Here is a 16522-nt window from a genome sequence, read left to right as displayed (position 1 = left end):
CTTGTACTCAACAGGGGGTTGTTGCCTGATATATCCGGACATCCCCTTTCCATCTGTGCTGTGCCCTCTTAATCATCCACTAGGCGCACCTTTGAAGATTAAGTAGTATCGTGCACTCCTAAGCAGCAGCTTCAACATGCAGGATGCATTTCTTAGAGGCTTCTTAGAGGAATATACTAGGTACAATCCATAAGCAGACGCACCTACCTGCTTCAGATAATCATCACCCAGATATAGACTTCCGACAAAGCGCAAACCTAATCAATTTACTCAAGAACAGGGAACAACACATTTGCAGACTTGGCCAAATTGATTAAATGGGAAGCAAAGGTATTCATAGTTACTATTTACAAATGTACAAAGCTTGATCACCACCCACCTGCAAACCAGGGTCCTAAATTCAGAAATCTTATATGCATTTCCAGCTTGGCAGTAAGAAGAACTGCTGATGATGATAAAAACAAAGGAAAGTAATTAAGACTGGCCACAGTGGGAGTAACTTCAAGACTAACATCAGCTCCAACTCAACAAATTTGTCTATCTGACAATGAGTTAATGAGAAGAGAGATAAATTGAGTAACTTAGCTAGTCACTCATTCTATGAGTAACATCACACATAGGAAGACAAAATAAGGCTATATAATCTAATAAATGAAGCTTTGCATGACACTACACATATGTTAATACTCACTATGGAGGTAGTAACATAGTCTAGGATAGCGTGTATTTTTTTTTTTGACGTAAGTCTAAGATAGCGTGTATGTTACTAGTGTAAGTTACTCTCCACTGTGACTAGTCTAAAGAGAAGCAGGCGAGATATTTGACCAAATAGAAGGCTCATTGATTAATTGACTGGTTCCTCTGGTAGTCATCTTCTAGCTCTCGCCCAGATCTATGGAGAGAGCTAGCGCGCGGGCCGCTACCGCAAGAAGGGCAGCATCACGCCGTAGTGGGCCGGTGGCTTCCAGGTCGCCACGACTGGGTCGGGGCGCGCGCCACAGCGCTGCCACTATTGGCCGGCCGGCGAGGATCCGGCGGCCGGAGGGGCAGGAGGAGTGGCCGCACAGCCACTTGTCGACGCAGGCTGCGTGGAAGGCGTGGCCGCACTGCGGCAGAACACGCATGGCCTCGCCGTCCTCGAACTCGGCGAGGCAGATGGTGCAGTCGGGCGCCGCGGCGGCCTCCTCCTCCGTGCCCTTGCCGGCGTCGACGGACACGTAGGGCACGGTGGGGATGGTGCGGAGCACCGACTTCTTGACGCTGCCCCCCCCCCCCCCCCCCCCCCCCCCTACATCAACATAGCTCCGTCATTGAGACCAACGTAATATAAATTATATATCATTAAAAACTTCAAATCGTATGCTTTTTAATGGTATAATTTTAAGACTATACAACTCATCTTATGTTGGTCAAATTATAGATCTAGGATACACGCAAGCCTTATAAACCGAAAAGGAGGTACAGTAGTACTATCTCACGACCCTGTCTAGCAAGAATTATAAAGTACGAGTGATGATAGCCTAGATCTTGCAGTGTGTACTTACGGTACTATTTTGAAGGCGCAATCCTGCAAGGGTTTTTCTTTGGAGTATCCCACTACAATTATGTGAGCGGATCATATCATAAAAACAGTCCTACCCAAGATACTAATCCTAACAGTCTGTCAGTCCAGCACACTGTCTATCTTGGAGCCTCCATATCCCAAATCCATATCCCAAACATTCGGGTTCTTAAACTTTGCAGAAGTGGGAAGGACAGTAAATTCTTCAGAATGTCATCTAATCATAAATGGAGACCACAAGCACTGGGGCATGAGCAATAGAATGTCTCCTCTTAGCAAAACCACTTAAGATGATTGATGTCTTGAAAGAAAGAGGGGACAACAAGGAGCATGTCTGTTCTTAGGCCTTTTTCCTTTCTTTCCGGGGCAAGCCTTCTGTTGGTTAAGAGATCATATTTTAGCTTCTATGAGGCGTATCCGTTGCACCAGATATCATCCCCTAATCCAAGGTCATGTTAAATCAGCGACAATTAATATGGATGGATTAGTTAAATTATAATCACCACAAAATTTTATAGGCGTGTAAACATTATCTGCTAAAGCATGTTTTATGGTCATCTTTAGATGATGTAACATGTGAGTGGAGGCTAAGAAAAAAAGTGTCGTCTCAACCATCACATACTGCCCTTTTAAGCGCATAGGTGTTTGTTATGATCCATTGTCACATCGATCCGACAGCTGATTATCATGTGACTTGTACTCAACAGGGGTTTGTTGCCTGATATATCCGGACATCCCCTTTCCATCTGTGCTGTGCCCTCTTAATCATCCACTAGGCGCACTTTTGAAGATTAAGTAGTATCGTGCACTCCTAAGCAGCAGCTTCAACATGCAGGATGCATTTCTTAGAGGCTTCTTAGAGGAATATACTAGGTACAATGCATATGCAGACACTCCTACCTGGTTCAGATAATCATCACCCTGATACAAGACATCTGAAAAAAGCGCAATCGAATCAATTCACTCAAGAACAGCGCATTTCTTTTCAGAATTGGCCAAATGGATTCATGGAAAGCAAAGGTATTCACAGTTTCAGATAAGCCTAATCGATGATGCCGATTACTCCTTAGGAGTAATTATAGTTACTATTTACAAATGTACAGAGCTACTAAGATGCAGTGGCAACACCTTAATCACCACCCATCCTCAAGCCAGGATCCTAAATTCAGAAATGCTATGCATTTCCAGCTAGGCCGTAAGAAGAACTGCTACTGATGATGAGATAAACAAAGGAAGGTAATTAAGAGAAGCAGCCGAGATATTTGACCAAACAGAAGGCTCATCGATTGGTTGACTGGTTCCTCTGGTACTAGTCGTCTTCTAGCTCTCGCCCAGATCTGTGGAGATCGAGCGCGCGCGGGGGCCGCTACGGCAAGAAGGGCGGCATCTCGCCGTACTGGGCCGGAGGCTTCCAGGTCGCCACGGCTGGGTCGGGGCGCGCGCCGCAGCGCTGGCACCGCAGGGCGGCCGGCAGCTGGACGGCGAGGATCCGGCGGCAGGAGGGGCAGGAGGAGTGGCCGCGCAGCCACTTGTCGACGCAGGCGGCGTGGAAGGCGTGGCCGCACTGGGGCAGCACGCGCATGGCCTCGCCGTCCTCGAACTCGGCGAGGCAGATGGCGCACTCGGGCGCCGCGGCGGCCTCCTCCTCCTTGCCCTTGCCCTTGCCGGCGTCGGCGGAGACGTAGGCCACGGTGGGGATGGCGCGGAGCACCGACTTCTTGACGCCCCTGTTGGCGGCGGCGCGCGCCCTGGCTTCCGCGCCGCCGCACGCGCACCAGCGGGCGACGAGGCCGATGCCGAGGACGGTGATGAGCGCGCAGAGCAGCGAGGCGAGGATGATGACGATGTCCCTGTCGTCGGCGATGATCCGGGCGCCCGGCGTCGACAGGCCCGCCGCCTCCTGCAGGAGCCTCCGGGCCGCCATGGGTGACTCCATCGTCCTGTCTGTGTCTGTCCTGGTGCTGGTGGGATGGGTCGGGAGTGAGACGGGGTAGCTGGATGCGTTGCGGGGAGGAAGGTGACAAGTGTGTGCTGGAAGCTAGTGAGCGTAGCCCGAAGCGAGTGGGCTCTGGTCCGGATTTTATAGGAGGCGTTGGTGGCTTTTCTTCTCTGTGGCGCGGATAAAGCCGCGCGGTGTTTCCGAGCGTGGAGGATAACCGGGGGGTGGTCGGCCGAGACGGTGGGCGGGCGCTCGTCGCCGGAATCCGGTGCTGTGCGCCGGAGGAAGTATGTGGTAGTACGTACTAGTGGCGTGTGCGCAAGATCATTATGGTGATAGCGATTTCTTTGCTGCACTCTTCTTGGTGTTCAGCTTGAACGAAATGCTGATGCGTTTCTTATCCGTTTTTTGTGTTCCGTCTGGATGAGATGAGAGGGAAAAGAGAAAAGGGAGTCAACAAATGCTGAGTATTGTAGTGATATAGGCGTATTTTTGTCCATGGCACATGAAAGGGTAGAAGATAAGAGAGAGTGAAGGAACTAACAATGATGATATACATATTAGCAATTAATAAATAATGCATACTTAGTACACCCTCCGAATTTTAAAGAAGGGCGTGTGTTTTTTTGTCGCGGGGGGAAAGGCGAAAGAAATAGTCAAAAATGCCCGATTTACCCCTAATCACAACCACAGGTCAAAAGTAAACTCGCGTAAATCATGACAATGTGGGCCTCCTTCTTTCTGTAACCGACACCACACACGGATGCATGCAAGAAAAGCGTTAATATTGCGGCCATGCATGCAAACGACTACATGCCCACACCCAAGGCATGTAGCTTCCCTCTTTCATATGTGATTGGGGGGGTCGATTTGGCACTATTTATCACCAAAAAGGGGGAGGGAACATCTGCACCATTTTTTAGAAAATGGGGGGAGTGCGTAAGAGTGAAACAGGAATATGCATTCAACACGATGGCCTCTGGGTCAGGGTTAGGCAGGGGTGTCCACACCACCGACGGTCACAGCCATAGCTCAAAACAAAACATGGTAAAGCTCAAACTTGGAGTTGGCGGTGGAGCTCCTGGCATGGCGAGGAGGTAGACATGCAATAGCGTGACGAAAAGGAGGACATGTTGTCTCGCGTTGCTATCTACTCTCGCAGTGCCATGCCTCCTCCCACAACCCCATCGCCTCCTCTCGTATCATCATCTCCTCCATTGCCGGGCCCGTGGAGGAAATGGGGCGATGGTAGGCCCGGATCCCATGCTGCCGACGTGACCACATGAGTTCGCACCATAGGAAACCGGTTAGTCGTACCTATCACTGGATGCTGTGATGGCTGAAAGTTGACCGGCAAAACAATGATGAGAGGGTGGATAGATAAATATCCACACATGTGATCTCTCTCTCCCTCTCTCTCTCTCTCTCTCACACACATGTAGAGATCAAACCACCATAGAAGATCACAAATTTCTAGTGGCCCATCATGAGACCACTAAAAAATATCGTAAGTTTTTCGTGGATCGAGGTTTGAACCGCTTGAAATGTTGAATCACTATTGGTGGTGCGCCAAAAAAAACACCGAATATGCATCTTTAGAAAAGGATTAGTATCCAACTATTACAAATTAACGCTCATTCCAAAGAATATGAACAATTGCGGCTTGAGATGTACAAGATCTCTTGTTGTCCGCGATAAAAATGCGAGAGATATGCTCACATGTGAGGTAGTTGTCCAATTTTGGCACCACTCTGGCATATTTCTTGATAGCACACGAGATGGAGGGGTAACTCGGGAAATTCCTATCGTCCGCCAGATGTACTAGTGTATATGGCCTGTTTATAGTAATTACATAATTCTACATGCAATGGCCTTATTTGTTCCTCATTCTGCACGCAAACATGCATATGTAAGCATGATGAACTGCCCACGAGCTTTGAGTGCGACCGTCAAGCGAGTAGTGTTGGCTCGAGTGGGCATTCCGTGTTTCCCGGAACTAGGGAGGCCTAGAACCTCTCCTATCCGGTCTTAGCCTCCCTAATTTTCAGCTACGTGAAACTAATGGTTGTAGTGCTTTTTGTTGTGTGTTCATTACACATGGCAACACTTCAAACCTACATTAGGTAGGTAGTCAGGCCTGTGGAGTTTATGTCCAAATTTCCTTTAAGTGGTGCAGCTTTATAAGATTTTTCAGTTTGGTTTTCCTTACAAACCATATCAATTCTCTTCTCACACGGGAGGGCCCCCGGTTTCAAACATGTGGCGGACGGAGAACAAAGCTAATATTAAAATCTTGACGACATAAACCCCTAGATGTATGCTCGTGATAGAAGTTTCAACCGTCTCACCTATATTTTTACATCAACAAATCAAGTTGATCAACTCCAAGTCCAGTGGAGGATCTAGCCGAAAATCACTGGGGGCGAAACACAAATCATCAATGTTTGGGGGGATGCTAAAGAAGTTCCAATCGAAGCCCTCCTTATAGTTTTCCTTCAGGAATTGATTCAAGGCTGGGGGGCACCGCCCCCCCCCCTTCGTCTCAACATAGCTCTGCCACTGTCCAAGTCCATTGCGACAAGAAAAATGAACTAAGCAAGTGAGCCTAACTCACTTGGTTTGAAAGGGCGTGACTTTTTTTGTTGCAAAGGTGATGAGCGCGCATATCAACGAGGCTAGGATGAGGCAGATGTCCTTCTCGTCGACAACGATCCGGGCGCCTGCCGTGGACACGCCCTCCATCGCCGCCTGCAGGAGCCTCCTGGTCGTCCTTACCATGGGTGGTTGCTGCAACTGCGTCGTCATCTCTGTGTCTGTCCTGTTGGTGTGGGATGAGTTGGGAGTGAGACGGAGACTGGGGTAGCTGGATGTGTTGCGGGGATGATGTGACAAGTGTGTGCTAGAAGCTAGTGAGTGATACGTCTCCAATGTATCTATAATTTTTTATTGTTCCATGCTATTATATTATCTGTTTTGGATGTTTTATATGCATTAATATGCTTTTTATATTATTTTTGGGACTAACCTATTAACCTAGAGCCCAGTGCCTGTTTCTGTTTTTTCCTTGTTTTAGAGTTTCGCTGAAAAGGAATACCAAACGGAGTCCAAACGGAATGAAACTTTCATGATGATTTTTCTTGGACCAGAAGACATCCAGAGGACTTGGAGTGCAAGTCAGGGAAGCCACGAGGCAACCACAAGGACGGAGGGCGCGCCCCCACCCTTGTGGGCCCCTCGTGACTCCATCGACCTATTTCTTATGCCTATATATTCTCAAATATTCCAAAACCAATGAGGAGAGCCACGAAAACACTTTTCCCCCGCCGCAACCTTCTGTACCCGTGAGATCCCATCTAGGGCCATTTTTCGGCGTCCTGCCGGAGGGGGATTCGATCACGGAGGGCTTCTACATCAACACCATTGCCTCTCCGATGAAGCGTGAGTAGTTTACCTCAGACCTACGGGTCCATAGCTAGTAGCTAGATGGCTTCTTCTCTCTCTTTGATTCTCAATACTATGTTCTCCTCGATGTTCTTGGAGATCTATTCGATGTAATACTTTTTGCGGTGTGTTGGCCGAGATCCGATGAATTGTGGATTTATGATCAGCTTATCTATGAATATTATTTGAATCTTCTCTGAATTCTTATATGCATGATTTGATATCTTTGCAAGTCTCTTCGAACTATCAGTTTGGTTTGGCCAAATAGATTGGTTTTTCTTGCAATGGGAGAAGTGCTTAGCTTCGGGTTCAATCTTGCGATGCTTGATCCCAGTGACAGAAGGGGAACCGACACGTATTGAATTGTTGCCATCGAGGATAGCAAGATGGGGTTTTCATCATATTGCTTGAGTTTATCCCGCTACTGTTGGTGAACGCAGTATTTCAAAAAATTTACTTACGATCACGCAAAATCTATCTAGGAGATGCATAGAAACGAGAGGGGAGAGTGTGCCCACGTACCCTCGTAAACCGAAAGCGGAAGCGTATAGTAACGCGGTTGATGTAGTCGAACGTCTTCGCGATCCAATCGATCCAAGCACCGAACTACGGCACCTCCGCGTTCAGCATACGTTCAGCTCGATGACGTCCCTCGATCTCTTGATCTAGTTGAGGACAAGGGAGAGTTCCGTCAGCACGACGGCGTGGCGATGGTGATGATGAAGTTACCGGCGCAGGGCTTCGCCTAAGCACTACTGAGGTGTGTAACTGTGGAGGGGGGCACCGCACACGGCTAAGAGAAGACTTGGTCTGTCTTTGGGGTGCCCCCCTCCCACGTATATAAGGGGGGAGGAGAGGTCGCCGGCCCAAGGGTGGCGCGCCATGGGGGAAGTTCGGTCCCCCCCCTTCCTATTCCCACTAGGAGAAGGAGGGAAGGAGGAGGAGAAGAGAAGGAAAGGGGGGTCGGCCCCCAAACCCTTAGTCCAATTCAGATTGGGCTTGGGGGGCGCCACCACCTGACCTCCGCCTCCTTTCTCCACTAGGGCCCATGAAGGCCCATTAACTCCCCGGGGGGGGGGGTTCCGGTAACCCCCGGTACTCCGGAAAATGCCTGAACCTTTTTGAAACCATTCCGGTGTCCAAACATAACCTTCCAATATATCAATCTTTATGTCTCGACCATTTCGAGACTCCTCGTCATGTCCGTGATCTCATCCGGGACTCCGAACAAACTTCGGTTCATCAAATCACATAACTCATAATACAAATCGTCATCGAACGTTAAGCGTGCGGACCCTACGGGTTCGAGAACTATGTAGACATGATCAAGACACATCTCCGGTCAAACCGCATCACAACATATTGGCTCCTACATATTCTATGAAGATCTTTATCGGTCAAACCGCATCACAACATATTGTATGTTACTTGCCCGAGATTCGATCGTCGGTATCATCATACCTAGTTCAATCTCGTTACCGACAAGTCTCTTTACTCGTTCCGTAATGCATCATCCCGTGGCTAACTCATTAGACACATTGCTTGCAAGGCTCATGGTGATGTGTATTACCGAGAGGGCCCAGAGATACCTCTTCGATACACGGAGTGACAAATCCTAATCTCGATCTATGCCAACTCCACAAACACCATCGGAGATACCTGTAGAGCATCTTTATATCACCCAATTACGTTGTGACGTTTGATAACACACAAGGTGTTCCTACGGTATTCGGGAGTTGCATAATCTCATAGTCAGAGGAACATGTATAAGTCATGAAGAAAGCAATAGCAATAAAACTAAACGATCATTATGCTAAGCTAACGGATGGGTCTTGCCCATCACATCATTCTCTAATGATGTGATCCCGTTCATCAAATGACAACACATGTCTATGGTCAGGAAACTTAACCATCTTTGATTAACGAGCTAGTCAAATAGAGGCATACTAGGGACACTCTGTTTGTCTATGTATTCACACATGTACTAAGTTTCCGGTTAATACAATTCTAGCATGAATAATAAACATTTATCATGATATAAGGAAATATAAATAAAAACTTTATTATTGCCTCTAGGGCATATTTCCTTCAGTCTCCCACTTGCACTAGAGTCAATAATCTAGATTACATAGTAATGATTCTAACACCCATGGAGTCTTGGTGTTGATCATGTTTTGCTCGTGAGAGAGGTTTAGTCAACGGGTCTGCAACATTCAGATCCTTATGTATTTTGCAAATCTCTATGTCTCCCTCCTTGACTTGATCGCGGATGGAATTGATGCGTCTCTTGATGTGTTTGGTTCTCTTGTAAAATCTGGATTCCTTCGCCAAGGGAATTGCTCCAGTATTGTCACAAAAGATTTTCATTGGACCCGATGCACTAGTACAAAACAGGGCTTTCGTCACAGGGCAATGTTCACATTAGTCCCGGTTCAGTCACGAACCGGGACTAATGTGAGCATTGGTCCCGGTTCGTGCGGCTAAGGCATTAGTCCCGGTTCACCTGGGCCCTTTAGTCCCGGTTGGTGCCACGAACCGGGACTAATGTGAGCATTGGTCCCGGTTCGTGCGGCTAAGGCATTAGTCCCGGTTCACCTGGGTCCTTTAGTCCCGGTTGGTGCCACCAACCGGTACTAATGGGCTTTGAGGCATTAGTACCGGTTCATGGCATGAACCGGTACTAAAGGGCCCATCAAACTCTACCCCCACCCCCCCCCCGACCGCCTTTTCAGTTTTAGAAAAAACAAAAGAAAATGATGGAAATGTCAAAAAAATAAAATAAAATAAGTTTCCCATGTGATATGTGGTCTAGTTGTTGGGAAAATTAACAAATATGAATTTCGACTTTATTTGCAAAATCTCTCTGGAATTTCTTAAAATGGGCATAACTTTTGCATACGAACTCGGATGAAAAAGTTTTTTATATGAAAAATCATATACTCAAAAAGTTACATCCGAATTTAATCCGGGGAACCCCGTTAAACATTTTCAAAATCCTCAAAAACCTAACAGAAAAAAAGATACAGGGCTTTTAAGATCTGGAGAGGCAAAAAAATTCAAAAAAATTCAAATTGTGGTCAAACAATGGTCAAACTAATTATTCTAGAATATTAGTGTTACTAAATAATTATTTCAGTTTTTTTGAATTTTGGTCAAATCTGGTCAAACTGTGGTCAAATAGTGGTCAAACAATGGTCAAACTAATTATTCCAGAAATTTTAGTGTTACTAAATAATTATTGTTTTTTAAAACAATAGTTTCAAACTCAAACAGTGAAATGTGTCACTTCATGCTCAAGCTAAATTCCTAAGGGTTAATAGAATTGACATCTTACTATTGTCAGGAAAACAACAAGTGCAGACTTGGAAACGAGGGAGAATAGAACCCGGAAGTTAAGCGTGCTCAGGCTGGAGTAGTGAGAGGATGGGTGACCGTCCGGGAAGTTAGATGATTTGAAATGATGAGAGGTGATTAGAGATTAGAGGGTAAATTGAACAGTGATGAGGGGTGGTGATTAGAGATTAGAGGTTAAAATAATTCAGAAATTTGAAAATAAAAAAAATAAAAAAAATTGCAAAAAAAAATTTCAAAAAAATATATCATAAAATTTCCTTTAGTCCCGGTTGGTAGTCCCGGTTCGTGTAAGAACCGGGACTAAAGGGGGGAGGCATTAGTAACGACCCTTTAGTAAAACTGGGACTAAAGGCCCTTACCAACCGGGACAAAAGCCTGACACCTAGATCGGATATGAACTCCTTCATCCAGACTCCTTCATTTGCTGCTTCCGAAGCAGCTATGTACTCCGCTTCACCCGTAGATCCCACCACGACGCTCTGCTTGGAACTGCATCAACTGACAGCTCCACCATTCAATATAATATGTATCCGGTTTGTGACTTAGATTCATGGTTTGGGGGGGGCAAATACTAAAGATGTTCCAATCTAAGCCCTCCTTAATTTTTTTCCTTCAGGAATCGATCCAAGGTTGGGTGGCAGTGCCCCCCCCCCGGTTCAACATAGCTCCGCCGCTGTCCAAGTCCATTGCGACAAGAAAAATAAACTAAGCAAGTGATCCTAACTCACTTGGTTTGAAAGGGGGTGAATTTTTTGTTGCGAGGGCCAAGAGCAAAAGAAATAGTCGAAACATGCCCAGTTTAACCCTAATCAACCACAATGTCAAAACTAAACTCGCCTAAATCATGGCAATGTGGGACTCCTAGTTTCAATAACCGACGCTACACATTGATGCATGCAAGTCATGTGTTAATGTTGAGGCCAGACATGCAAACGACTGCATTCCTGCACACAAGGCATGCATCCTCCATCTCTCGCGTGTGATTGAGTTCTTGAGGAGGGATGTTTTCACCGTGGAACAACACGTTCTGATTTGGCACTATTTTCATGGAGAAGGGGGGATATTTATGCCATTTTTATTAGAAAATAGAGGGAGTACGTAACAATGAATGGATAACATTGAGGCGAAATTGGGTAGGGGAAGCGGGAATATACATTGGGCGTGAAGGCCTTGGAATCGGGGTGGCCGCATCACTAATGACCATGGTCGCCTCCTCATACTATGGCTCAAATCAAGACATGGTCAAGCTCAAAACTAGAGGTGGCGGTGGAGCTCAGAGTTGGAAGGCGACGAGGGAGCACGCGTGGCTAGATGTGGACTGGAGTGCAGAAGGAGAAGTGAATGAGGTTGCCCCCTCCTACACAGACGCTTACCATTTAAAAAAGATGTTGGCATGCGGGCCCGAGGTAGGTGGGTGCCATTTAATATGACTGGTGTGGTGGTTGGTAGGCCGACACGTGGGCCCAAGGCAGACACCGAGAGGACGTGCGTCGCGCCCGTCTCGCGTTGGGCCATCGCTTCTGTTCATTTCAGCCCAAACAGACACGTGCGGACCAAATGCGTCGGCACATTGGAGTTGGCCTAAGTTTGTAGTCCACTTATATTCTCTCTCTCTCCTCTGATCTAACTAGGCATCTCTTATAGCCCGTCTATATAACTCTATTGCACTTGCTCTTATACTCCCTCTAATCGCAAATAATTCATTGAACTAAAACCACGTCAAGATTTTCGAATTTAGTTAGGTTGCCTGTAGTGCATAGTATTATAAGTTAATATCATGCATATGATACTATCTCCGTAATGCATAGTATCATACGTGACCTTAATTATTGCCATGCAACACGCATGGTAATACAATATTTATTATGATACGGTATCATGATATGATACTCAACTCTCTATTTCTTCATTTAATTTTGTGCCACTTCATCAAAATTCGTCATGCATGATACTAGTTATGTTACTCCCATTACGGGCGGCCTTGTGGAGGTAGTAGCATTCAATGGGGTCATCTTTTTTTGAGAGCAAAAAACTTTATTTCTCAGATAATGGATAGGTCATTTACATGCATGAAAGAAATAAAATCAGGGATAGACAAATCCCAAAAACTAGGAGATCTAGTGCTATAACATTGTTTAGCTAATCCATCTGCCATGGCATTTGCTTCCCAGAAATGGTGTGTGAAGATCACTTTACCAAAATCTCTTTATGATTCTTTGCACTCTTCCAATATCGCAACGTCAAGCCCCTCGTAGCTACCAGGATGGTTGATTGTGTCCACCGCAAAGCTGCAATCTGACTCAACTTGCACATTGTTGCATCCAATCTGTCCGGCCAAATATAACCCATTTCCAATGGCATGAATTTCTTCTGAGTCCACAGAAGTCACGGCTGGTAGGAACCAGGTTGTGGCGACAATAAAATTACCCTGGCCATCTCGTGCTATAGCTCCAGTCGCACCATCTGCATTCTCCCCAGAAACCGACGCATCCACATTTATCTTGATCATCCCCTTTCTAGGCTTCTTCCACATAAATTCATGAGTCTATTTTTTATGATTTGGAATATAGGCTCTGACATAGTTAGTAGCAAGTACTCATATGGAGATAGTTGTTTGCTCTAGCGTCTGGGTTGTCTCCCCTTTGACGAATTCATGTCTTTGCCACCATATGTACCAGGCCGCTACCATCACCAGTTCAGGGTTCAATACTTCATTCGAGCCCCCCTCTGCCTTGATAAGATCTCCAGGGTGACCGATCCTGATTTATCTTGAGCCACTGCATGCTGCACTATCTCATTCAGTCCCAAATCTCTCCCGATATCTCTTGCCCTTCGATAGGTGAATAGACTATGCTGAATATCCTCATGCCCCACCCTACAGATTGGACACTACGTCGTACAGGGGACATGACGCCCAACTAATATTCTGTAGCAAGGTAAAGACCCTGGCAGAACCTTCCAAGTGAAATGCTTTGCTCTTTCCAGGGATACATAGGTTCCTGCTATTTTTCCATATGAGGTTAATATGGACGTTTCCTTGGCCATCAGGCCGCACTAGTCTGCCACCAAATTGATGCTCAAACTCCCTATGGTAAGTAGACATAACAGAGAATGTTCCTGACCTTGTATAATTTCATGCCACGAAGTCATCTATTCCTTGCACATGTAGGGGTATTTGCAATATTCAATGGGGTCATCTTTATTTGTCAGTGGGTCCACCCCACTAAATAGCAAATGCATTTCATACTCCCTAAGAGCATCTCCAATACAATATGTCGAAGCAAAAATAACTAACTTGTACATCTCCAAGGCCTAAAAGCGCACCTTCAACAGATGATGTAGATGTAAAAAAAATTACATCACCTGCTCCAAGTGATGTAAAATACAACAGTTGGAGATGTAAATTTGCATCTCCATCCCCCAGGTGATGTAAAACGTCAACCGCGCGCCAACCGCCACTTCCCCTTTTCTTCTCCCACCGTGCGACCACCTCCACGCCTCCCGCCGCACAGACTGTCCGCCCACCAGACCACTAGGCGGCGACTGTGAGATTCACGTGGGAGCATCCGAAGTATGTCCATGCCGAGCGCAAGTTCTTCTGGAAGTGCGAGGCCGAGCAAAAGAAGGCGGTGAAGAAAGAGGAGGAAGCCGACCCCTCGACGGTGATCCCTGTCGAGTCTGACTCGTCGGACTGGGATGCCTCAGAGGAGGAGGACGATGAGTGCGACGACCCCAGCAAGGAGGAGTTGTGGGAGCAGTTCAAGAGCAATGCCGAGTAGACTAGGAGTAGTAGTAGTTTGATGGATGCAGTAGTTTGAACTATGTTTAGTTATGTTTTAAGAACTATGTTTGCTTCAAATGAATTTGCTATGTTTGAAATGATGTAGTAGTTGAACCGATTTTGCATGTTCAAATACATCATGTGTTGGAGTAGAAGTTTTACATCACCAAATATACATCATATGTTGAAGTTGGGACTTTTTGGAGATGTAAAACACACTTTTTGGTGATGTAAATTATACAACACCTACTTTTACATCTTCAAATATACATCTTCTGTTGAAGATGATCTAAGGGAGTACAAAACAATATCCTTCCTATGAAGGAGTTTGGTTGGTGGGATACGAGTTCGGGAGAGCACGTGTGACCTCCCTTTGTAGCACGAGCCGACACACGTCGCGGGTACTCAAAGCTCGATATACTCGATAAGATTTTCAAAAAAATGTTTTCACACGTCGCGGTATTCATTTAAAATTTGTATTTAATTTACGGACTTCACCAAATGTCTTTTCCTAACTATTCCCATAAATAGAGCCATCTAATTCTCAATTTTCTTACAAGAGGCGCAGTCTATCGGAATTGGTATGTTAAAGTTTCCCGGAATAGCTACATTAAAATCTCCCATAATAAGTCTAAACTTCAAAATATCACAGAACTCAAAATTGTCAGAATCATTGGAAATACATAGTAGAATTTATGAACATCCAAAACTGATCCATTAGATGTGAAAACCGGAAATTTAAAATCCGGTTCTGCATTTGTGAAATCTTGGAAACGTTTAAGAAGACAATTTTACAAAAAAAAAAATTAATTTGCTCGGATGAGCACGCCGATCTTGCTTGGTGTTGCTAATGCGGGGACGTAGCATTCAGCGGGGTTGCCTTTATTTGTCCGTGAGGTACATTCATTTCATACAAAACGTTATCCTTCATATATGAGTTTGGTTGGTGGGATGCGGGTTATTAAGGGGGGCACGCGTGAGCTCCCTTTGTAGCACGAGCCGACACACGTCGCCGGTGCTCGAACGCTCGATCCTCGATATAGATTTTCGAAAAATTAGCACGATAGAGATCGGGCACCAGCCAGCACTGCACGGCAAACCTTCGTCCGTCCTCGCCACGGCAATAAAAAGGCAGCGTATTCCGGCCCCGGCCGGGTCATGTGCGTGCGCCGCACCGAGATCCCCAGAGCCCCAAACGGGAGCTGCTTTGCCCCGGCATATTCCGGAGGGACGGGTGCACGTCACCTCGTGCGTTTTCCGTTGCAGACTTTCCACTTCCGCCGGGGGCGGTGCGCCACCGTCCAATCCGGCCTCCCGTTCTCGGCCCCGCGCCGCGTCGGCCGTTTCGACGAGCGGACGGCCCGGAGGAAACCTCCGAATAAAGGCGCCACCGGCCAGGCGTTACGTCGCCATCAGTGACCGGGAAGTTTTTCTTGGGCGGGAGCCGGAAGGTGTATTAATTTGCCGGATCTTTTATCCGGCTTTTGTCGCCCTTTCCATTGTTGCCCGGAGCGGAAACGCTCGCCTTGCGTCGCGGTGCACCGCGGAGTGTGGAAACGGGGCCGGGTCGTGCGGTCACGGTGAGGTGAGCTTTATCGCCGGGCGGCGCCGGAAAAGCCGCGGGAGGTGTCGTCCGGAGACGGCCTTCTGCCGTCACGCCGCCCTCGTTGGCACGGCCGGTTCCGCGGATGGCTTCCGGGTGACCGCGGCAGGCCAGCAGGCGCCAGCAAGTTCATGGTACACGGCCCGGCCTTGTATGGGCGCGTCATGCGTGCCCGTACATGTGCGGCACCGGTCGCGATTCATTGAACGTGGCGGCATCATGCCTCCGGCGCTGCCGCCGGTTGCGTCTCGCCCGCGCGTGGCGCGTACACACTCGTCCACACCACACCACGCCAAGGCTTTCTGCGGCGAGGGACCGAACCCGGGAGATATTTCGCGAGCGATGCACATACACACGAGACGAGGGGCTCGAAAACGGACACCAGCAGTAGCAGTCGCGCTGAGACCAACTCAAGATTTTGTTTGGATCGCTCGCACACAGAAACCAATACTCCCAAATAAGTAGAATCCGGACGATGAGCGACCGAACCGAGTGGACGAAGGGGGAAGCGGCCGCTCCTCTCTTTCTTGGCCACGAGCGCAGCAATGGCGACCGTCCGCGTATCACCGCGGTAAAGAAACGTCGCTGTCGCCCGCAGGCAAGGCCATTTCTCGGGTGACAGGCACCTGCACTTTCGTTCCGACCGGCCAGTTGAAAGGGGCCAAACCAGACCTGCCGAGCCACCACATCCACTTACTCGATCATTATCCTCCTATACTTGACGGATCACACGAGTTCATCAGAAAGTGGCGCAAAAGCGGACCGTAAAATATGATTGTAGGTTGTGGCCACTGAGATACGTGGGTAGATAGATAGATAGACCGAGGGACAGTTCAGTCCGCA

The 16522-nt window shown here is 47.3% G+C and overlaps 1 protein-coding gene across 1 annotated transcript; it reads right to left on the bottom strand.

Moving 5' to 3' along the window:
- Positions 1-2539: 2539 nt before the first annotated feature.
- On the bottom strand, positions 2540-3635 carry LOC109770462 (probable E3 ubiquitin-protein ligase ATL44). The gene has a single exon (XM_020329162.4). It carries the CDS (start codon positions 3495-3497, stop codon positions 2928-2930), a length of 570 nt encoding a protein of 189 aa, XP_020184751.1. The 5' UTR covers positions 3498-3635; the 3' UTR covers positions 2540-2927.
- Positions 3636-16522: the final 12887 nt, after the last annotated feature.

The sequence above is a fragment of the Aegilops tauschii genome, chromosome 2 (genome assembly GCF_002575655.3).
Source record: "Aegilops tauschii subsp. strangulata cultivar AL8/78 chromosome 2, Aet v6.0, whole genome shotgun sequence".
Taxonomy (NCBI): domain Eukaryota; kingdom Viridiplantae; phylum Streptophyta; class Magnoliopsida; order Poales; family Poaceae; genus Aegilops; species Aegilops tauschii.
Note: the sequence above shows the minus strand (reverse complement) of the source record. Positions and strands in the feature narration are given on the sequence as shown.

What these genes read in the sequence shown, in the direction of transcription:
- LOC109770462 (XM_020329162.4), bottom strand. Translation starts at nt 3,497, where the DNA reads ATGGAGTCACCCATGGCGGCCCGGAGGCTCCTGCAGGAGGCGGCGGGC.